At 36.3% G+C, this 25,251-nt stretch overlaps 1 protein-coding gene across 9 annotated transcripts in view; it reads right to left on the bottom strand.

The window, feature by feature from the left end:
• The window catches only part of CNOT2 (CCR4-NOT transcription complex subunit 2), a 91,530-nt gene that overhangs the window by 12,881 nt on the left and 53,398 nt on the right, over positions 1-25,251 (bottom strand). For 5 of the 9 annotated variants that reach the window (XM_080392698.1, XM_080392691.1, XM_080392690.1 and 2 more), the window contains 8 exons: positions 24,223-24,345; positions 22,869-22,916; positions 12,523-12,589; positions 9,101-9,248; positions 8,301-8,483; positions 5,443-5,522; positions 4,208-4,333; positions 1,540-1,664 (listed from right to left, as the gene is read on the bottom strand). In XM_080392698.1, the coding sequence (XP_080248824.1) occupies positions 1,540-1,664; positions 4,208-4,333; positions 5,443-5,522; positions 8,301-8,483; positions 9,101-9,248; positions 12,523-12,589; positions 22,869-22,916; positions 24,223-24,333 (888 nt within the window). In that variant the 5' untranslated portion in view covers positions 24,334-24,345. The remainder of the gene's footprint in view (positions 1-1,539; positions 1,665-4,207; positions 4,334-5,442; positions 5,523-8,300; positions 8,484-9,100; positions 9,249-12,522; positions 12,590-22,868; positions 22,917-24,222; positions 24,346-25,251) is intronic. The other 4 variants (XM_080392694.1, XM_080392696.1, XM_080392695.1 and 1 more) reach the window with 1 other exon arrangement.

Genomic DNA, 25,251 nt, shown 5'->3' with positions numbered 1-25,251 from the left:
ATGGAAACAAACCAAAATGGACAACCTTACTGATCATATCTTTCAGTCAAGTGCTCTAAAGCACTATGTCAAGTCACTAATAAATGAGGCACTACAATGGAACCAAACTGAAGCTCTTGAGTTCTTGACAAACCTTACGTAATAATTACCCTTCCTAAAGTATACCTGTCATACAGTAAGAGCTATTAACGAGACAGCAGCTTGTAGTTTAGAAGGATAAGAAAATATTTCACACCTGAGTTTGAATACACAATGGATATCCTAAGTGCCTGTGACTAGAGGATATTCTGGACTCATTACTTCATGTGTTTTTCCCCACACAACACTCCATGATGTAGCAACAGATAATAACTCAAGCTAATTTCAAGTGCAAGCAACTTACATTTGGCACATTTGCAACTATCAGGAAAGAGATGTAAACACTATGCCTGGCAAGCAAACTGCGATTGCGCTCCAGCCCATATACTAACAAAAGATATCTTCCACAACTATTACTTCTTATTCTTTATCATTTTTAAAACACATCTGCAGTAACACAATGTGATCATGTTTACTCCCTCCTTCCTTACTGCTTTCAATGCTAACTGTATCAGAACATTTTCCACATGATAAAGCTGGCCACAACATCTGGAGGCTAGGCTTCCCCCATGCCTTTTTTGAACAGTTGTATTTTCCAGTGTTCACATGAGATTGTAGTCACATCTACTACTTACTCATCAGTATTTATACCACACTGATAAGCTTACGTTTTGTAATTACACATAATAAAGCAATCAGAAACTAGATAGAACGTTTTGTCAGATACTAAACTCTTCTCTGCCATCCGTATTTTTATTCACCTTTCATTTGTAATAAAAAAGCAAACTTACAAAACTTTTAGAGTACACAACAAAAAAAATCCCATGATCTTATGATCTAAGCTACATAACACATGATAATTACAACAATACTTAAGACACAATGTATTGCACTAGTCTACAATATACCCATGAATGCAATGGTGTCTATTAAAAGAGTTGATTCTTTGTGATTTCATTTCCCCATCAAGAATTTTACCTTGAAGTGATATTGTACCACCTAACTTCTAAAGGATTTGACACCTTTGGAGAAAGATGTTATAATGTGTAAATTGCTAGTACTTATGAGAGGCACCAACAGCGAAAAATGAGCTGGAATTGGTAGAAAAAGAAATTATGAATTGCAAAACTTGAAAATATGTATCAATACTCAATTTTTTAGGTGTTATTCAAGTTCTTCCCTGGACCTCCCCCAAACACAAAAAGATACACAGGAGTCATATCAAATTAAGAAAGCAACGTCACGGTGACTGTTGGGACTAAAAAACTTCCTGAGAAATTCCATTTACACAGTTATATATGAAATGCTGCTTATGCAAAATTTAGAGGGTCAAATTTGAAAACTGTATATTACAAATACAGTCACTTCCCATTTTAAAACATAATCATCAAAAGAAATATGAACGCTCAAAATAAAAGAAGATTCAACATTACAGATTTAACAATACAGATTATTACTTACAGATTTATTGTCATCATTACTCGATGTTGGGTCTTTGTAGCTGGAGCCTGGTAATGCTGGAAAATCTTCATTGTGTATTGAAAAGTCCTGGGACTGCTCACTTGCTGGTTTTGTTACCATTCCAACTATCATAAAAATGAAAGCAGGAATAACATTAAATGACTGCTAAGTAGAGGGTTTTCTGCTGTTGATGTTGTTTACTGTCCATTTTTACTATGTGCAAGCTGTACACCAGAACTTACTTCCAAAAAACAAACAAACCAAAACAAAGCATATTCATTTAAAACATCCACACATATTAAAGGCTCTTATTTAAGTGTGAGCTGAGAAACACTCAGTGTTAAATTCATACACACATCCACTGCTTTAAGAATGAATCCCAGCACTTTTACCAGGAACAGTACCTGTTTTGCACATCTAAATAATCAAATAATCTTTACAGGCATGATTAAAATGGTATTTAAGGAAATCCACTGATGAAGGAAGGCTGTACTGCTTATAAGATTGCAATACATTTTTCCTTCTCCCCTAATTGCATGAGGAATCTCTCAGCATAAGCTCTTTAGAAGCATGTATTCTTAAAGGATGCCCAGCTAACTTGCAACAGAACGTATCACCAATGAAATACTTGCCTATAACATAAGAACAACTCCTACTTTCAGTATGAAAACTGAAAACATTTAGCCTGCAACCCTCACTGCTCTGACCCCAATTTAAAAAAAGTAGGCCAGTCACATTGGAACATGGATTCTGACTACTGAAAAGCAACATTTGTGTTTGGTTTTTTTTGAATGCCAGTAAAAAAAAAACCACCAAAACTCAAAACAAACAAACAAAAACAACCAAAGAAAAGCCCCCACCCTCCCACCCACCAGCAAACAATCTTTGCTGAGACACAGATAAGTAATACAGTGATTTGGTTGCAAACAACACTGCACTAGAGGAACAAAAGAAAAAAAGAAGTCTAGGCCTGTTTTTCAAAGATCCTTGATAAATGTATAGGATCCAAAATGATTCAGTAGGTGACTGTATTTGACTTTCTCTAGTATTCTGAAGTTAGAAATCCAAGTTCCTCTATTTAACTAAAAAGCACCGAGTTTATCTCGTTTCTGCTGTCCATCCTTTTCATCCAGAGTCATTACAATTTCTTCTGCAGGATGAACAAAATTGATCATGAATTGTGTTGTGTACTCTCATTCTATCTACAAGTTTCTGAAGTCTATTTTCCTGAATAAATGAAGCATCAAGGAAGTACATCTCTGCTCAGTTTCAAACTTTTTCTTCACTACAACCAAAACTGTTCCCCACTTTTTGTTGCTGAAGACAGTGTCCAGTGTATCTCATATCCCCATTTCCTGATTGTTTCTACCACCATACCCATCCCCTGCATTAAGCAGATGCTCAAGACAACTCTTCAGATGGAGAAATGCCTTTCCTGTTTCACCACGTGGTTGTGTGAACAGCTGTGTTAACACCAAAATGGGGAAATGGTATAAGCATGGGAACAGTTACAGACTGTTTTTTAATGTGGCAGTGCTGCTGAATGTTGAACTCCAGCTCCATGCTGGAAGTATGCCTCTGTGGATCTTCTTCCTACCTTCTATCAATTTCCCATGTAATGGCTTCTCCTTCAGACAGACAAAAACCTCACGTAAACCACAAGCTGTTTTAGCTCTCCACTCTCAGTGTGACTTCTCAGTGCCTTTATTTGGTGAAGTGACTTTCCCCCGTGTTTAGCACTTCAGTTTAACTTGTCTAGCAATTTCTCCCAACTATCTTAAGCAGAGGGTCCTGGTTATGCCTAATCCACGAGGCTACCTTCTCTTGATAATGCAGTATCTGTTATTTTTCTCCAATTAAAGTTGGAGATATCTCTGAAAAATGCTAGCTTTTTATAGTTAGAAAACACTGGGTTATTTTTGGTTAGGAATTTCACAAGTGTCACGAAAATAACTCCAGGTTACAAAAGCACTTTTTCAGAGTAGCCGATGCAACATGCATGACAAAAATCTACTATAGCAGTAACAAACCCAACTAACCAACCAACAAGTATTGTGCCTCACACTAAGCTTACCTCAACTTTTTCCAGACCCAAATAAGAAGATTTCTATCTACCATTTTTTTAAGCTGTACAGCAAGAATTATGTAAGACACAGATTTTGAATCTGACTGATAATAGTTGATGCTTACAGGTTATTTTTTGAAATCTCACATTCATCGTAAGAGTAACAAGTGAACAGTACTACAAGTACTACCAATAAACAGAGAAAACACAGTATGTTTACAGCTGCTGACTTCTTACACAGTAACACCTCTAGTAATCAAATATTATTTCTAAAATCTACTACTCAGGCCTTGACAGTTCTTGTATACGTGCAATGAAAAAACAACCGTCTAGAGCCAGCAGCTTCAGAGTAATTATACTATACAGACTGAAAACCCCAGCCACCTCTATTGACAGTGAAATTAAAGCAGATGAGTTATAATACTTACAAAAGCCTGAGAGGACTCTCCAGTCACAGATATATTGATTATTTTTTAAAATGAGATGCAGGAGCTCAAGTGTCTGGCATTTTTGCAAAGACTACCTATTTGTCTTATGAACAGCAAAAGGCAAATCAAGCAAATACTAGTTTCATTCAAAGAGCTTTCAAAGGTGTAGTCTTACCATAGGGTGCCCTTCCAGCTAAAGGGTTTATTAATGGAGTTGGATTGCCACTTCCTTCCCTTCTGTTTCTGTCTGCTAGTGCTGGAAAATCTGAGAGGTCCAGTCCTGTCACATTTTCACTTCCATCTACAATAAAAAGAGGTATTTTAAATTCCCTTATTTTTTTTACTCAAAGACTTCATTATGTACAAGATAAATGTCAGGCACATTTTCTTTCTCCAGGCTGATCTTTTTAATCTTACTACAGTTATCACAAATAACTACAGTCTCTGTGTTATGAGGCTAGCCTAAAGACTGTCAAGATGTTTGGGGTTTGTTTTCAAACAATAGCTGGTCAACAGTATTTAGTGACAAGGTCTACTCATTTTGAATTAAAAGACTGCGCCGACTACCAAAATTACAGTACTAGGATAGGTAGCCTGTTTAAAATTAAGGAGCTATTAACAAAAAATTTGAGAAAATAACCCATATTAGCAGCAGTATCAAGGAGCTTCTGTCTTGAGAAAAGGTAAGATAAAGCTGAAGCAGCCATAGAGCCAATGCAGCGCAAGTTACATGGGAATATTTTTTGATTTGCAGCAGAAAATACTACATAGGTGAGGCCACAGCTGCAGCTCTGTAAGATGTCACGAGGTCCCAAGAGATGCCCAAACCCTTCCACTCTGTGTTGTCACCAGCAGCTCAAATTGTTTCATATACACAGCCACCTACAGAAATGTAAGCATGGAAATCAAAGGCACAAGGATATTTCCCCCTCTCTAGTTCATTAAATTCAGGTGAAGAAGAAATTCCCAGATTTTTTCAATCTTTTTAACTGATTGAAAGGATCACACTTTCAGCTATTCAAAAGGCATTTGAGATTTCAAAAAAAAATGCTTTCTCACTGCTTTTACCCTATAATGTTTTCATAGAAAATGGATAAATCTTTTCTTCTCTGATCCCCTTTTCAATTCCATAAGCTATTTTGCATTTCTGACTAAGTATAATCTACAGTCATGTGATGTACAGTAACTATTATACAGAATAGTTTCACCTTGTCTTCAAAAGTATTAAAATCCACTGTTATGAAGTAGTTAACAGTTTCATAGCACTGCTCTCAGAGCACCATTTCTATGGAACAACTGAAAATTATAACAAAGTTACACTCCACCAGAACAAATAATTTTCAAATTGACCGATTTTAAAAAAATCTCTCCACTGTATTTTCAGATCAACATTAATCAGAGTAAACTCACCTGTTCCATTAAAAATGTTACTTGACAAGGAGTTATTCATTCCAAAAGCCTGATTTCTGTTCATCCCAAATCCAGACATACTGTGAAAAAAATCCAGGAAGTCAGACAAAAGGGGTACTTTACTTTGCAATTTCCAGTGGAAGGCATTTGGGGCAGGGGAAAACCTTAAGACACTCATAAATTATATCAAACTTATGCAATCCACATTAGCCTAAAATCAGTTTTTAATTATTTTCTATTATACTTCTGAAAACTCTGAGAAGCAGCAGCAGGCACTGTATGAAGACAACTAGAATGACTTCAAAAGAACTAAGTTTTTAATAGCCACTGTTTGAGATATCTGTCAACCAGCAAGTTACAAAAAATGTGATTATTACTCAAGAATTTCATATAGAAAAATGAAGCAGCAGTAAATGCAACAGCAAAAAAGTCAGACTGCAATCCACCCATTTGCAGGTGGGAAGCTGGGTCACAGAACTGATCAAGTTTGTCACGATTCCGTTATAAGCTGAACAGTTACGGCGTGCAATCACCACCATGTACATATAGGATGGTCTCTGCCACACAAGGACACCAGCTAAATTAAAAAGTTCATGTAGTCAGGCAAAAATTTTTGAAGACATCTAAGTACCACATAAGACTACTATGGTCGGAAAGACACCCTCACAAATGATCTGCTTCATTCTGTGCAAGCTGGAGATGTTGAGAAGCCCAAAGGTAGGCCCCAGTTGAGTGAAATTCTGAACTGCTGACCTGTGGGAAATTACAACATTCATTTTTCCCCTGTAACAGGATGGAAGTTGAAGTTTTAGAAGCTTCCATATATAAAAACGTCGAACGGTTTCCTGGTGAAAATTTTACCTGCATGGACTTTTTTCACAGTTACAAATCTGAAGTACTTAATTCCAATTTGAAATAATCCTAAGTGCTTCATTTTGGACTGAGACATCAGGAAAGGGAACAGTTAGACAAGACTGGTCCTGTCCTGCTCTGCTTTCCCAAGGTGGTGTTATTTGAAAGACATTCAGATCTTTGACAACTCACACATCTGAAGAAATCAATTCCTGGTATCATTTGTGAATCCTAGACCTGGTGAGAGCACCAACAGGAGGCAACTCAATCTTGAAGGCATATAATCTATCCTGATGACAGACAGTATTTCTCATGCAATGTTTTTGTTGTTTGCTTTTAGAGTAATTAGAAATAACCACCTTAAGAATTGCAGGGATAAGAAAGGGATTAGGCCACAAAATGCATATTCTCTAAAATTATTTGTAACTTGTTTTACCAATGTAACTAAGAAAGGGAAAGTGAGCTATTTTTTATGTTCAAAACCCTAAACACTTCCACTGCTCCAATTAAGGCAACCATTCAGAAAACACTTCTTGGAAGTCACAGAATTCATGTACTTGTCAAGGGAACACCATGATTTTTTTTCCCCAAGTATCATTTCAAAATTATGTTAAATATATCAATTAACAATTGGGTTATGTACTAACTACTGCCACACTTCTGTAGGCTAATAAATTGTGCAATAAGAACTCGTCACTGTTCCAGTGATATTTCCTTCCCAGCTTGTAATTGAGACACACAATGCAAACAGGGAAAGATGAGGGTTTTAATTCAAACGCTCCTACGAACAGGAATTTCATTATCTACCCTACAGCTGAACTATATTTAAACAAGTACCTTCTATACATATAACAATCTCCAAAAAAACTGCACGAGGAGGACGTGATTAAGTACATTACCATTTCAACCTTTTATGACACACAAGTTTGAAAAATACTTTAAAATATAAAATTATATTTTTAAATTATCATCTCCTTTACTTGCTGCTATGCATCACAGGAAAGAAAAGGCAAATTTATGGAATCAGAGGCAAGATACAAAGTCTTCTCACACTCCAGGATCGTTAATGGCTACTACCAAATCTCTATTGCTGTGATTGAGAAAAGCACTTTTATGCCTGTATCAGTGAAATTACAGACCTATATTTAGCCTGACCAAGTTTCAGGTAACTGTGACATTAGTTTTCACCTTCCTTTACCTATGTTGCAAAATACTAGATACTTGTCTGTGCTCCCTGTTAAGAGTCAGTCCCCTAAGGAAGGGCCTGAAGGGACAAAAAGGACAAAACTGGGAGCACAGAAATCAGGAGGTTGTGGAATGAAGCCTGGAAAGCAGTCCGCTGTGCAAAGCTGTGACTCCACACATTAAATAATCAGAATCAACACACTTTCTGTGAGTTTATCACTATGAACTAAGCATAAACACAGCACCAAACACAGTTAAAAGCCTAATGACTATGATGTTAGAATCTCGCCCAGAGTTAGAAAACCAGCAGAAGTGATTGAGAAGCTTTTAGCATCCAAATGAGCACCAAATTCTTAAATGAATGGCAAGCCACTGATCGCTATATTATTCTAGAATTTGAAAAAAGTAAAATACTAGGTCCCTACCGTGTCTAGGTCAGTTAACTACTCTTCCAGAATAACTACTGTGTTTTTAAATCTTGCCTCGCTTCTTCCCAAAGTCATAGATGAACAGTCTAAAATGGATGCATATACCCCCAAGAAGAAAATCAAGATATGGTTCAAAAACAAACTTGGGAACACATCAGAAACATCACATTTTAAAGAAGCAGCATAGAAATTCAATAGTCAGAAACAGAACTTAGCTTAAAGGGCTCAAAAAACTTGTGTGACTATTAAAAGCAGCTTCAAAGTTTATTGCCAGGAGACGAGAACATAGAAAGCAGCTTTCGAGCTTATTGTAATGGATAAAAATTAGATTTCCAGAGTAGCATTTAAGCATGTCCATGGCTGCACACGGATGGTCCAAGTAAACAGCCTTACCTGTTCACAGTAAAAGGTTGTCGAGAGGGTTGCTGCTTTGGCATACATATTATGCTTGGAGAGCTTCTGTTGGGGCTGCCTAACCCTGAACTGCTCATGCTGTTTGTCCTGCTGGGAATTCCAATGCCCTGACCAACCTGGGAGTGGTTCATCATATTCCTAGGATTCATAGGCAATATCCCCCTGAAAGAGAAAAACCATCCACAGAGATGAATCTGCACCATAGTATTTGGTTACTCCTTTATATTACTAATGTAGGACGGACTCTGAGCTGTTGCAACTTAATTTGTGCTTAGCGTCAATAAAGCATGTTTGGATTACTCTCTATAATTAATGTAGTTTTGGATTTCTTCAGAAATACCAGGTGACCCATTATATACTAATCAAGTCCTTGGTCAGGTTTAGATAAATACTTAAGTCTTATGCATTTGAAAAGATGTTACAGCTCTTTTTTTAATGAGCACTTCAGACCTACTACATTAATATTCTTATACCATGTATGACATCTGTACAAAAATTTTAACCGTACATTTACCAGAACAATCAAAAGCCTCTTACATTCTGAAGCAGAATTTGCCAGCAATGTGTCCTTTACATACAAAAATCAAATACTGTCTTACAGTAAGTCCTTACTGTTTTACAGTATTATTTCCCTAACACAGGTAGTGGTCGATAGAAGCTACTTTGCTTCTTTTTTTAATTAATCAGACTGTAAAGTAGTTGAGGCAAAATATGCAGAACATTTAACAAGAGCTCTGCAGAAAGACACAATCGCAGAAATATTGGCTATCAATAAATACCTGCTCGGAGATGGAGGCGTGTGAAGTGACATTGTTGGTACCCCTGTTGTTGGCGTTACGTGGCTCGGTAACTGAGTGCCTTGTGATAAGCTGCGATTTAACTGAGGGGTATTGTTGCTCATTCCCCTCATTGGAAGGCCTAGTGCACCTATTGAAAAAAAATTCAGAGGGGTGGAGATATAGAGCAATCAGGAACAAAGTATTCTCCATCATGTGTAGATGGAAACAATTTACACTGACAACCCACAAAAAAGTGTAAAGACTGAAGGAAAGTGCAGTGTAAAAACTAAGTCCTTGTTTGCATAGTAGAAGACCAATTATCTCAAATTTAGTCCCATTTTTGTTAAACTTTAAAAAGGCTCTTTAAGGAATTTCTGTATTTGAGTTATAACAAAATTTTGTTTCCTTTGAGATGTATACTGCAGAGAATGGGTTCAGTTTTCAGTTTTTTGATGAGGACATGAAAAGTATAATTATCTCAAAGGCGGCAGCATTTTGAGAAAATCAGTAACTGCACTCAAGAAATGTGTCAATTACTTCTGAATAAACTGGTATTTATTTGGCCAGTATTTAGAACACTGATCTGTCTTGTTAAAAATTAAGCAAATCTTTTTTATCAAAGGAAAACTATGAATATTTAGTTAACAATAACATTGCTTTTAAGACAACAAAAGCAACATTCTAGGCCAGTTCTCTGTAAAGTTTATGTTGCTTCTTTTTGATAACAGAATTTCAGTGTCCACGATCAAGTCAAGTTCAGCCTCTGGAGAAAAGAAAGCAAGCAGAACTTTAATTGCTCTCTATTAGCATTTAAAAATATAAAGATTTTTAATATTGTGATCAAAAGTATTTTCTACACCAACAACTGGGTGTGACAGAATAAAGTAAGCAGTTCAGTGAGGTAAAAAAAGAAATTAATTTTAACTCGGAACAGCAAAAGATAACACATTGCTGCCCTGTCGCAAAATAGCAAAAAACTTCATGAAGTTTCTCATCATTCTCGCATTGCTTTTCTATGTAGTTTCAGAATTATTTTTCAAAGATGAGAAAAAATAATTTAGTGCAACATATCAATAGAAACAAACAACATACAAAATGTGACAGCTCTAAGTAATGGTCCCTATTGCTTTGGCATAAGGCTGCTGAGGTAGAAGACTCACAGAACTCAAAACTATATCTTGCAGGACAAACAAAAGAAAAATTATGATGAAGCAGCAGTATCCCCTGCAGAAGAGCTGAATGTGCCAGCGTATAACACGATCAAATACTAAGAACACAAAGAACAGACATAGCATATGCTCAGGTTTATCATCATGGACAAGGTCTGAAAAAACCTCCAAGTGACTTGGCTCTCACACCTGAGGAACTGCTGTCTGTGTCCTACCCTATAATTTGCAATCCAGGAAGTTTCCTATAACACTCCAAGATTTGATAACACTTATATTTATCCCTATACACTCAGATTAAGATGCACTGTGACTTGCTGTAACAAGCTTCTTAATACTTCATTAAATGCTGATTATATCAAGGTGTTCACTGTAAATATTTTGGCAATTTGCTGCATCAGAATAATTTCAACACAAATATTATAAATAATTTTTCATGCTGATTAAAAATTACATGGAATTTTAAAAATGGTAAAGAAAAAATACATACACTTCCAAACTAGATACGGTACAGTGCAAAACATAATTACAATATTCAGGTTAATTTCGTGCAAGCATTTATTTTGGCAAAGCTAGTTTTACACTAATGGTTATTTCTTGTTGTTGGCTTTCTTAAACTAGAATTTTTAATGAGTAGGGCTGTCACAGTAAAGCAGAACCATATTCCTGTGGCTGGCAAGTAGGGGTAGTTGAAATATTCACTATAAGGAAAAAAAGATTTCTTTTTTTTTTTTTTTTTTTTGCTTCCTTTTTCCACCTTTTTAACTGAGACAAGAGATCTGCATGGGCTGTACTGGAGGCTGATCAACCAAGTGGCCCATTTCTTGTCTAACAGCTAAGTTCAAGTTACATTAACTCTATAACATGAAATCTTGTTCAATGACTTGACAGCTACCAATCTAAAAGTGCATAGGCATTATGAGCTTTGTTTTTCCTATAAGTATTTTTAAGCATAAGCACCAACTTCAACACAGAAGTTTTGTGCCCCTTTTTCTCAATATTTAGTAGAAACTGAAGCCTGATATTTAGTTTTTAGCCATGCATGTCTCCATGTTAGAGAGATTATGTCCTAGGCACCACAACCAACTGAATGAACAAAGTGCACTTAAAAAACAAACAAGTAACTGATAAACAGAACGAATAAACTACTTCAGTATCTTTACACAGTTAAGTCTGAAAGGTTCAATAGTGCCAGATTCAGGACACAAAAAAGCCAAGAGCCAAACACAACTCTCAGCCTGGCCAGAAACTGCTCAGATAAATTTCAGTAGCATAATCAAATGTCAGTTTATATTACGTGGTCACTCATCAACAGCCATTGAGATAGTGGGGGGGGTACCCCACTATTTTTTTTAAACTATTTGAAGAAAGCCGAAAGAAGTTGTAAAGGCCATGCATCTAGCAGACAAAACTTTTAGTTTGTCCAGATAAAAAAGTCCAGACTCTCTGAAGTACTCTGAAGACACCTTTTCTTGAATCCAAGTCAGATTCACTTGGCAAGAAAGTTGCAAACATTCAAAAGGATACAGTGATAAGTGTTCACAAACCCATTTTACTTGTGTAACTGTATCTAACTCATATTCTGAGTCACTTTCTGGATGCACCTCTCAGCTACAAAGAGGTTCGGTTCTCAACACTGGCCCCTGAGTTAGGTGGCTGGCGTTAAACACTGTGACTGTTGCTCTATAGGTCTTCCATTGCAGCAGTATACACAAGACTGGCAGGTACAGAAAAAAAAAGTCTTCACAGGATGGGAAAGAAAAAAACCAAACAGTGGTGCAGAAGGCAACAATCTTACCAGCATACTACTTTACCAAATGCAAGGTGCCAAGCATGTACACAAGATTTAATTAGCTCCTGTAGAGCACGAAATATCAGTTATAATTTAAGGTAGAATTTCCTTCTATTCCTTACATATTATTCTGAACCAGGCTCATTTTGGCCCAGCTCACCTTCCTTAGTTTTTCCTTCAGAGAGTCACTGTTAAGTCACAGACATTCTTTATAGGAAGATGACATTTGGATATTTAACAGCTATACAGTGTCAACATATGACACTTTGCATACTAAACACTGCAAAAATGCATACTAAGCAAAGCAAAAATGTATCTTAAAAAAATAAAATCACACAAATAAGGAGACTTTTTTAACAATCACCAGGAAACAAAGCCCTATGCATGTTTTTTTATCCAAAGAGCATGAAACTAGAACATATTAAGCATAAAATAAACATATCATCAATAAAAAGAATTCTTACTTTGTTGCCCGTATAAACTTGCCCCAAACTGAGACAGCTGACCTGATGTTGATGGTGATGCCAGCATCTAAAATATAAGAATGAAAAGTTAAAGACACAAAGATATTATGCCATCTTGCTCTGAAAGTTAATAACAGTAAATTCTTTTGCCAAAAAAGTCAAAGCAGCAACTGAAAACTCATTTTAAGTCATCAAAAGTTTTAGAAACTTCCTAAAAATATCTGCACAGTAGCAACTGTAACAGCATTATTACACATCAATAATAATTTATGACTTTAATAAAAACACTTTCTTCTACTTGTAACAAATAGCATAGAGGAAGACTTAAAGCTTTCAGGTTTTCTACCCTTGTAGCTAAGAGACCCATCTTTACAGAGGAAGAAATACTCAGTTATTTAAATTTTTTACAGGTTTTTCCCCCCCCTGCAAAACATCCATCACAGAAGCAGATCAATCCCTGTTCAATGTAATAACAGCAAGTGCAAAGTTCTGTATTATCAGTCACAATAGCAAAACGTGGGAAATGAGTTGCAAGGTAGCAGCAGGTATACAGAAACAGATGTGAACTCCAGATAAGATTCCAACGTTAAAATTACAATGTACCACCCCAATAGCTAGCTTCATGCTTGAAGACATCACATGTTACCAAATATTTCCATTAAAACCTTCTTTGTCAACTTTCAGACATCACACAAGAAATCTGACAAACTAAAGACACTCTTAGGAAGAGTGAAATAAAAAAAAAATAATCATGACCTATGAAGGAAGACTGAGATTTGGGTTTACATACTCCAAAAATAAGGCAACTGAGGCAGGGACATGACACCAGACTTCCAGTCATTGCTGTAGGAGGAAGAGAATACACTATACTACACATTGCTGCAGAAACGGAAATTATTCGTAAATCTGAGAAACAGGAGATTAGGCTAAATACATGGGGGGAAAACAAAGCCTTTTGCAATCTTAAGGACAGTCAAGCATCAGAACATCTATCCTTGGATGTTTTTAAAGAACAGATTCGATTTTCATCAACATTAGGTATTGTTGACTGTCCCCTGGAGCAAGGAGGCATATTAATTGACCTAATCAATCCATCTCACAACAGAGTAAGACTCGTACTTGCTGACCCATGAGCAAATGTCCGCTTGTTCAGTACAGTAGTTTGGAACTTGGATTGAATCTTTGCATGGTTTTGAGGAAAATAATGTCTGGATTCTTACACATACAGGGATTTCAAGCTTTTTCAGCTTGAGAGTAAAGAATTCAGCTCAAAATAAATTTTACTGTGATAAACTGTAAATTGCTTTGTTGACTTTATCTAAACAGATTTAAAACTCAAACTTAATAAACTGAATCTGCTAGTTGTCTATACTGGAGCCAAATCTAGATGGTAGAAATGAGAAAGACAACATACACTGTAGACACCAAGTATCAAAAGCAGCATTCATGCCTGTAAATCATGAAGTATTTATGATTTTTTGAATACATCAGAAGGCATAAAACCACAAATTACAGCAGGCAATTACTGTATATGATCAGAAAATGCATCAAAAATATCACTCTAAAATACTATATAGTCACACATTCTGAACAAAGTGCACATATTTTATAGTAAGCTACTACAGCAATAAACATCCACACTTAAATATACAAGAAGTTTGAAATACTAAGACAAAAACTTCCTGTAGAAAAAAAAAGTGCCAAACTGGACCAAAGCTCTCCTTTCTCAGGGAAGAACTGTCCGTGAACAAAACGAACACTTTAAATAACTACAGCGGCTTCAACTCAGCACCCATGCAGCAAAGTTCACAGGCCATATCTGCATCAGCAAGTTACACAGCCAGTGAGAAGTGCATTTGTAAAAAAAAAAATAAAAATTTGGTCCTGAGGGCCTAACATACACACTGTATGCATTTCTAGAGTTAGCTGTGACTAAAACACCTGATGCCATGAACTGGCTGCCTGTTAGTGAGTGGAGCGTGTTTGGTGCACCCCTGCACTACCTCTTCCAGCCTGTTTTGATATCAAATTCACTCACACTAACACTGCTCTGCAACACAAACCAAAGCATGCTGAAGTGGGGACCCTTGGAAGACAGACTTCAAAAGCATACTTCAAGTTTGACAGGTTGGAAAATCCCAGAACACCCTGTAATTCCTTGGAAAAAAATAAGAGAAAAAGTTCTGAGACACTTTCAGAGACAACAATAAGGGCACAAAAGCAAAAAAAAAAAAAAACAACCCCCCAAAAAACCGACCTACAAGCCCAAACCAACCAGCCATTGAGAGGGAAACTACCAGCTTTGGGACAGGTAAGCAAAACAGTTAAGCAAAACAATGATCCTGTAAGAACAGCTGCTCAGGACATTAAAAAATTGCTGTAATGGCATGTAATATAGAAAGCAGAAGACAGTCAAATCTCACGTAAAACCCTTTTATTTGTAATAACAACTTGGATACAAAAATAAGACTAATAAAAAATATCAGACTTGAGAGGTACTAGATTACTTGAAAGAAAGGAAAAAGAATGCCATCTCTTCTACACAGAGTACTACTTGATTTTTTAAAAATTCAGTTAAAAGAAAAGGAATGGCAAATAATAGTTAATGAACACTGCTTATTAGAAACTGGATTTTCTTTTGAAACATTACAAAGTAGGTCACATGTATTGTGCCATTTGCTTTTACATGAAAAGTTAATTGCAAAATGACTTGTAGAGAAACCTTTATAGAAAACCATAATAAAGGCCAAATATTAAATTCAGTAAGTCTAACAACTAGTCTTAAAGTCATAACACACTTAGAACATCAAAGAAAACAAGCCTCAAGAAGGAATAAATATGAATTTCTGTGGATCTTCTCCACACCGATTAAATGCAGCATTTCTCAAACCTAATGGAGAAGGAATCTTCTGTACGGGTATCTTACTTTCTCTCTAGTTTATTTTGCAATATGCCAAAACACCTCCCCAGTATTAAATATCTTTTTTCTGTCATAGCTAAAGATGACAATTTTAAACTGATCTTTTTCTATTATTTCTATAGAATTTAGGTCAACAACAACTAAATTAGCCAGAACCTCAACCTGTGCTATCAGGACCTTTATTTGCATTCACTACCTCTGAGTCACTATTATAGTCTACTGAAATTTGGTCTACCAAAAGATTCAGATGAACACTACTAGTATTAAACACATTCCTTCTGGCATTCTGCAATCACTGTTTTACCCAACTGGTCCACTAGCCACACGACACAAAATATAACTCTCTAAGAGTGTACTTGCAACAATGGCTGGAAGTCACTCTTCAATTTCTTTTAGTCTACAACAGCCAAATGGCATGATAACCTTAATAAAAACTTAAGCAGTCTAACCCTTAGGGTGACTAAAGCTCTTCCAGTTGCCAAGATCTTGTAACCTTTACCCAATTATGTTAATATATTAGGAAAACAAAGGCTCAGAGTTATACCTGTAAGAACCTTTGAAAAACAAAACGTACTAAGTGACTGAGATCGCATCAACAAACAGCACATTCCAACAATATGTATACAATACCAAATTTTTTTAAAGAGTGATTAACAATCTTCAATTGAGTCAAGGAATTTCTGAAATAAGCTTCTGACACTGATAGCTTTTCCTGTACATGTACAAAAACCCTCCACTCTTCAAAACTTTGGCATTTAGGTTTAGATCAATCTGCCAGTGGTTAACAGCTACAAAACTCAAATTGTGAAATAGCAGGGGATTTCTGTTTCTATTCTAACCTTGTATGACTGAACTAGACTAGTTGTTTCAATAGACTTTCCCTGTACATGTTGTTAGGAGACAGAGGATGCCTAAGACTTGCATCTCCCACAGAGCAAGGAGACAACTGAGCAAACAGATCTTGTGAAACATGAAGGGTGCTTTATTCTCCTAGCGTATGGAAGGACCACCACTCAGTGGTACTGGCAGACTCATGGGCTGAATTGGTAACAGTCAACTAAGATGTGAACATGATTTTACTCCCAAGTCTCGAACAGTCATAGTGCGGTTCTGAACATGGAAGATTCTGCATCTAAACTTGAACCAACTGATGATCCAAGCAGATGGCCCAATTTTTCTGGACTGTTCCACACCAAAAATTAGTAAGCCGTAAGGTACTATCAAGCAATTTCCTACCCCTAGTGATGAATGAGATTTTACTGCAACTGCTTTCACTAGCTTGTGATGGGTTTACTGCAATAAATTACTTTCAGAGTATCAACAATCTCAAAAAAAAACCCCAGCACCAGCAACTGCTTAAATTTGCCAAAATGCTGAAAAAACTGCCGCACTTTACAACCATCCTGAGAGACTGGCAAACACAGGCTGAAGCCTCCTAGAAAGCAGAGGGAGGCAGTGGGAAGAGGCCCAGCAGCAAAGCTGGCTGACAGGGTTCCCTGCCTCCCCTGTACTGCAGCATCCTGCCTCTTAAGCAAACCCCCCAACTTACCGAAGGGACAGCTGCCTGTCACCATAACTGCCGAGGTACCATACCTCAGCGCGGCGGCACCAAGAAAACTCCATAAAGCAACACTTCTGCAAAGGCTTCTATATTATGCAGTTAAAGCCTAAAGCTACTTTCTTAAACACAAGGCAAGCTGAAGTTAAAATACATCAATCCAACACTACAAAGTGAACTCCTAAAAGCAAAGCGTGTTAGAATAAGCAAATAAGTCTGTGAGTAATATCTGGTCTGATAAATGATGCGTTTCTCACAGGTGCAAACATCAGCATCATTTTGTATTTGCACTACTTAATTTCTGGTACCTGCCATCTGTGCTGCACTATTTAATAATAAAACAGCTGACCCACAGCCTCAAAAGAAGGAAGTGTTATACTTTTTATGTTATAAAAAATAATAATAAATCAAGCCAACAGATTAAAAGAATACAGATTTTTCTATACTCTGCTCGTTGTTTTTTAGTAGTATTATTAGGTAGGCCTCCTCTAGATTACAAACCACCTTTTAATACTGTGCTCACAATATACTCATGTTGCAAGAAAATATTTCCAAATCTCAAAATCAGAGATCAATGCAGAAATTCTGAAAACCTTATAATTACAGGGTACTATCTGCAAGTAAAAATTATTACCAAATTATTTGTGATATACAAAACTAAATACAATACTGAAAAATAAATTATTCAGTCATTCAGATTTCATCATTTACAATTGTGGCCTTCTGCCTCCAGTGGCACTTGGGAAGCACAAGGAGGTAGAACTGCATTGTTGTTGGCAGCAGTATCTCAAGATCTGAAAGGCAAAGTGTTGCCTTGAATGATCATAACACTATTAATATGAGGTTAACATGACTATTAAACTCTCAAAAAAATTCTCCCTGGGTAGAGATATCCAGTTTGATGGTACAGTGTATTAACGAGCCAAAAGATTACTGAAAACTTGTTGAAAACTGCTACAAAAAATGCCATAAACAATTAAGAACTAGAAAAATAAAGCAAATATTTTCTTTCAATTAAATAACCACTTGCACATGAAAAACTTTAAACAAAACAAAAAACCCAAAACAACAAAAAATCCCACCCACACACTCAGTAAGTAAACCACCAATACTACAATACAGTATGTTCAGTGAACTGAGTTATTGTGTAAGAAACCATAACCTCCCCCTTCTAAAAAATGCAGATGGTATGCATGGAATTAATCCGGTCCAAGGAACCACTTCAAATGCTAAAGCAGACATACAAAAAGTATTACGTATTGTTAATTTAAGTGGAGACGCAGTAAAATATAGCTTTTAGATGAAGTACAGAAACAACACCTACCACAGTCATTAAGTTCTTCTATAGAAGAAAATCTAAACACAATTTAATCCTTGTGACAGAATTTCAAAGTGATGTGAAATAACCAATTCAAATATATACTTTTTGCAAACTGTGTGACAGAGAGGGAAATGGGGTTTTATACATAAGTAACATTACTTTATCATTTATTGTTTTATTTGATAAACCCATCCAGGTACCAACTTAAAGGTGACAGTAAAAGGCTGCATTTTGCATTCTAAACCTTTTGTTCTTTCTTCATACTGTATAACTATTATGAAAACATAAGCTATAGGTAGAATGTCAGTAGGCTTTGAGAGGGTATACTGCATTAAAAGACTGAAACTCCCCCAATTTGTTTCTAAATCCTGCAAGTCCTTCCAGCTGTTTTCATTAATGGAATTGCAATTTTCATTCATTTAAAGTTTGGGTTTGTTTTAAAAGAAACATATTATGTACTCACTAAAAGATGCAAAAAATCACTCTCTGGGAAGGTAAAAAGCAACTCTGCTGCTTGGCAGCTCACACTTCAAAGAAAAAAGGTTAAGCCATGTGTTTCACAAAGGAAGCAAGGCAAACCAATGCACTATTCAGTCAAATCTACAAGTATGTTTACATGCAAAGCAACCTACATGAAATATGCATTTGCCATTTATAATTAAAGACATTAAAGCTTAGTTTGGGAAGAAAATAAATTACTTTTTTTGTCCTCCACGAACAGATCAAAACTATTCAGACTATGACAAGCTACGTTAATGCAAAGTAGCTCTATTCAACCAGGCAGTATTAGCATGAATGCTATGACTGCTCCTGATACATGAGGGTTCCATGGGAATTCTTAAATCCTTACAACTCCTCCAAGTGCAACATCTTAAGGTAAATTATGACTAAGCTAACAAACTCTCATGCAATGACTAAGGCAAATGCCAAACAAGATGCCTTGGGAAACGAGATACTACAGGTTTCCTTCGAATCCTAAAAAATATCATTAGAAGTCAACAATCCAGCTGGAACAACATGCTGTTCAGCAACCCTAAAGCCAAAGCTGACTCCAAAAGACTGATTAAACCTTTCCAAATTTAGTTTCCCAGACTTAGCAAGATCTCCATTGTAAGCTAAATCTTGTTTCAGGGTTTTCTCTCTTGTAAAAGTACCACCTCTTTGTAAGGCCATTTCAAAACACAGCAAGAGTTAGATAAAGGTTCTACAAAATAACTTCAATATAAGTTTGCAGTAAAAAGCTTTGATATCAGCTTCTGACCACCCCTTTTGCTCTATCACCACCACTGTGTCCATTACAAGACACACACACTGACATCTGCCTTCATGCAACTGTCATGACAAAGGAACACCTGAATTTGATCTACCACGGACACGCTTCCACTACGTCAGGATGGAAGAAAACTCTGGAAAGCAGGCTCCCAGAATCAATAACCCGTTTTGCTGTGCTCAATAACCATATCTGAGGACCTCCTACTCCAGGCAAGGTAGGCCAAGGAGCTAGATTACCAGTTGCAAAGACCCAAATCTAATCTGCAGGCTTGAGTTTACTTGCCTCAATTGTTAAAATACGTTTGACTTCACAGGAGGCCACATTTTGAAAGAACTGAACTGCAAAAGAACATCAGATCTCAACTGAGAACATCCAGAATTATGCAACACATTAAGAGGAGAGTAAGTTCAAGCTAACACATAAGAAATGCAAATCAGTGAATTATTACTATATTAGTGTGAGCATTTTATCATTTGTTGAGCAACTGGGAGAGAAAATGAACAGCAAAGCACTGGGCAAGAAATGGAAAAAGCATTCACTGAAAAAAATTATCTAACTTTCCTCATAATTTGGGCAGATCATCATTAAAAAATTTGGCTAGACTGATCAAACCTTGTAGAGCACTTCTTACATTCTTATACCTGAGAAATCAAAGAAGTTCAGACTGAACAGGTCCCATCTTTTCTCAAAGCTCATTGTCTTTTTTTTTTTTTTTTTTTTACTTATTTGAAGACAAATTCAGAAGTGGATGAAGGCTTTGAGTTACCCATTTCTACAACTGTCACTCTATGCAAATAAAAATACAGGTACCCCTCAAAATGATTTTGCCGAGTGCATAGACAGCTCAATTAAGCTGGTGAAATTGGCTACAAATAAGCTTTATAATTATTTTGTCAGCACACTGTACATCATCTTGTCAATTTAAGTTACAGGACCACATTTGTTTCAAGCCAAATCTTAAACTATTTTCTTAAAGCATTCTATAAAATATCTCATTTCTTTGCCAAAGGATTATTGACCTGGTTATCATGCATTGACCCCAGAATTCATAGACAGAGCATTTATGGATGTGCTCTGTTCCACCTCCCTACTTAGCACTGCAAGGTTTCTGATGACTCAAGGTAAAGCCACTGATTTAGTAAAAAGGAAGCATTAGACGGCTTAATTAAGACCTAATCTCATCTAAGGAACTGCAATTTTATGCCTAAAACATTAGACCCAAACAGCATCTGTATGATTTTGGAAGCACTTGTGCATGAACAACATGCAACTTTTCCATTTCAATTACCATATCAGCCCTGACTGTCTAGAACTGTATTCCGTAACGAAAAAGCAGGTAAATTAAAGGAAAGCTTTTAGTTTTTAGCTACACTGAGGCTCTGGATTAAAAATAACAAAATAGTGTGTCCTCAACTATTTGCTGCTACTTCTTCCAACTTGTAAAAAGTCTTCAAATTTTAAGACAGGACTTGAGCAGCCTTAGTTCACTTCACCTCTGTGTAAAGGAAATTATTTTAAAATTCAAATTAACCAAAGCAACAAGTCACAGGAATACCACTTTAAGCGCTATGAAAATTATTTATTAAAAGGCATACAATATTTTTCCACATCTTTTTCAGATAGGTTCTAAATCTTTTTTCACTTATTGAATGAAAAACTATTTCCTAATATAATTTGAAAAAAAATGAAAGCCTCCACCTTAGGCGTTAAAACAAGGAAAAAAGCTAAAAAGCTCCCAACCCAGTCAAAAAACTGTGAGAGTCATCACATAGCCCACAATGCCTCTTCACAAGGACAAAAATTCTACTGCAAAAGTGAAAATTAGGTTCTGAAGTTTAATACAAAATATGCTTGCAGTAATAGTCCTTACTCTACTCTCAATTTTAGGAAGGTTTCACCATTCCGTGTGTTCCTCTGCTTGGAGTACACATACACAAGCACAGTAACAATTCCTTGGAAAGTAGCAGATTAAGTCAGAATCAGGAAGGCTTTCAACAAAGCGAGAAATAGAAAAAGACCTACTCACATCCAGTATGACGGTAAATACCAAACATGCTTTAGCCCTTTCCAAAAAGCAGTGATTAAGGAGGCCATTCACAGAGGGCTTCCCTGAGAACACCTCTATTTCAGGTTGAAGAACTCTAGAAGATTCATGCGTACATATGATACATTGGAGGGGGGAAAAACCCCAAAAAGTTTAATTCATTTTCTACAAGTTTGTGGCAAAACCCTGCAATACATTAATTTTATGTGCCCTTAGTAAAGACATTCAAGAAACCAAAAGTGGAAAAAGAGGAATAATTTAAGTTGCACTAACACTACACCTTGTTTAGAAAATTCTGCTACAAAAAACAGGCATAAAGAATGCAGAGGTTTTTGTAAGCTTACAAAGAGACTGTGTATGCTATATTTTAAACTTTTTATTACCGGTTGGATTTTCTGAATATAAAACCAATTTACTCCTTCCTGCAAAGTGTCTTCTACCTTTATTTTATCCCCAACTTACCTACTCCATTTCAATATAAATGTGAAGACAGAAAGACTCAAAGTGTTTCAAGATCTAGAATGCTGGAAGTTTTTACCCCCAGGGTGTCCATTAAACTGGATCCAGATTTTGAACATTAGCCCTTATGAACTTACTCAGAGAAAATTCTGAGCAAATTTATTTTTGTCTGTCCATACTAAGTGTCATCCAAATAACAACACAGGCAGTGTATTTATTGTGTTCTCATATACAGAACATCATCTTTAGTAGAACTCAAGTTGAAAAACTATTTGAAAACAGTTATTTTCAAATAGAAAAGGTCTGCAAAGCTGCAAGACTGGTCAGAAACTAAAATACAACAACCACCTTTGCAACCTCTCTCATCTAAGGTGAGCCAAATGAGATATCAAAAGGAACATGTAACACAGAACACACGTTTAGCTATACATGAGCAAACAAATGTGTACAATGTCAATATCACCGCCATATATTTATTTTGATCAACTTCAAAAAAAATTACAATAGCATATAATGGCTTAAGATTTCATGAGCATAAACTCTAAGTTGTAATGGTCAATAGTGAAGCGACAGGAAAGAAAAAACCCTTTAAAAGGATTTGGGAAAAAAAAAAAACTTTAAAAAGCTTTTGCAAAAATCACTCTTCCGTTTCCTGTCGGAACGACATCACTCTTCTGCCAATTACAGCAGCTTCTATGACTCATTTTGGCCACTTCTCCCACAAGCTTTCACGATTTCTTATTTGTCATTCCTGGTGTCTGGAGCACCCACCTTCCTCCTCTTGAAGTCCCATTCTAAGATCCACTTCTGCAACGTTGCCTACAGAAAAAGTAGGCAACTAAAACACTCATTCATTGTGTCAACAACATGCCAAGCATCAGCTTTCACTGTGTACACTGTGCAGCATAGCATCCATCTCACTTCACCTTCCTTACTACACCATAAGGGTTTCTCCCTCTGTGCATCCAATCTAAAAGCAGGGACTTAATACCCAAGAATCACTTTGGAGAAATAAGTGTCTGCTGTTTTTCAGAGCCTTACCTGCACCTCTCTGTGCTCACAGAAAAGAAAGTATGTTCAACATCATAAATATTCCATTGTGCCTGTGTGTATCTGTGGTACGTGCACATATGTAATGGGCATAAACAGAAAAGAACATCCTATTTAATTTTCTTTTCATTGCAGTACATTTTAATCCTTTGCTGGCTCACGTGAAATTTCTCATTAAAGTAACTTATGAAACTGAATTGGAAAGCTGCATTTAAGCACTTTTGTTTTTAAAAGCTTTCTGCTCTAAACTTATTTCCTTCACTTTTAAATCTGGATTAAAATTCAGTTAAGAGTCTATAGGAAATGGTTGTTTACATACATTAAGCTCTATCAAGACTATGTTCACATCTGCTATTAAACAACTATATTTCTGGACAGTCATGGAGGCAGACTTGAAGCAATGACACCTTTTTGCAAGCCTGCAGGACTTTTTTTTTTTAATTAAAAAGAAAATCTAGCCTATATGTTGCTTACACATATTAAATGCAAGTCTGTCATGAGATGGATTGACCTTCAGGTGACATGAACTTCAAGTCATGCTTTCAGTCTTCCATGTATCTCTACATGGCACTCCATATAAAAGTGAAATACTTTACTGGCTAATTTATTTATTAAACAATAAGCAGAGCTTTAGTAATGCCAATGCAGTTCTAACATACAATAACACATTACCAAGGGGAAAAAATGTTTAAGAATGATTGGGTTTGTAACTTTGTGTCATCACAAATGGAAGAAATACCTAAATTAGAATACCCGAGCAGACAAACAAGCTGCACAAGGCATTTCCCAAAACTAAGAACAGCTGACGATGTAAAATACAAAACCACAACAAAACCACATGTAAACACAAGATATAACCCAATTTAAGTTACAAATTCAATTCTTAAAGGTGAAAAAGTAAAGCCCTGGCAAGCACATGGCTGAGGTTCACATGCATAAACTCACTAAAATTAAAGCACTTGCCACTGAAAAGAGTCATGTACAGCTTAAAGCTAAATGAAGCCCCTCCTCATATTTCATGTACTTGAAACTATCTTGCTATTGAAAGGGGACAAAATAAGCGTATTCAACTTACATCTTTTTCTGACCGATGTGGGAACATCGATGATTGGCTGTAGTACATGTTTTCATCATGGTAGTCACCATCAACCCCCTCTACAAACTTCTTCCTTGAAGCACCAAACATGCTGTTTGTCACCTAAATAAGAAGAAAAAATGTTATATACCACGTATTATTTGGTTTGCTACATACTTAGTATATCTTTTAAATATATGTAAACATTGCCAAAAAAAAACCCACCCTGTTTCTAAAGATTTGAAAATTCCTCTTTAAAAATATTTTCTGTATATTGCCAATGTAACAGTTCTTTCAAGTGGGATTTTCATGTGACAAACTCATACTTCAGAAAGGACTGGGGTGGGAAGAGGGGACACTTTTTTGGAGAGAGGTGTGTTTGTTGGCTGGAGGGCTTTTTGTTGGTTTGGGGGTTTGTTTTTGTTTTGGGGGGTTTTTTGAGTCCCATAACCTTTCACTCAGGTTTATTTAAAATTACAGAATGTCAGAAAAAAGAGCAAATTCCTCAAAAATTCCTCTCCTCAGGTAAACACCTTCAATCTAAAAGAAAATTAAGGAATGTTCTTTAGTGCTCAGCCACCTTAAAAGAAATAACGAAAAGGGAAGGAAAAAAGAATATCTGTGAAATCCCTCCCATGTCTCATCACCACAACATTGGAAAAGCAGCTTTCTACTTGATCCTGTGCATTCAGAGTTGTGAATAAGTAAGAGAAAGTTGAGCTAGCCATGGTCAACCACCTCACCACAGACTGGCAAAGTTACTGCAAATGGCCCATCAAAACCACTAAATTTTCTTGTGCCCTTACTCCTGCAGGCACACAGAGCAAGCTGCTAAATCAGGAACTGGAAACTAAAGAAACAACAACCATGCAGCTGGTCACAGAACCTTCATTCATTAGAAAACTTAATCCCACAGTAAGATCATACATCACTAAAGCATCTACCACATGCAGTCCATATTTATACACCTGACACTCATTTACGTAAAAATACACATACTTCTTAAGTTTCTAATCTATCTACTAACAT

This window comes from Falco punctatus (genome assembly GCF_963210335.1).
Source record: "Falco punctatus genome assembly, chromosome: 6".
Classification (NCBI taxonomy): Eukaryota; Metazoa; Chordata; class Aves; order Falconiformes; family Falconidae; genus Falco; species Falco punctatus.
This window is presented reverse-complemented; position numbering and strand designations above follow the sequence as displayed.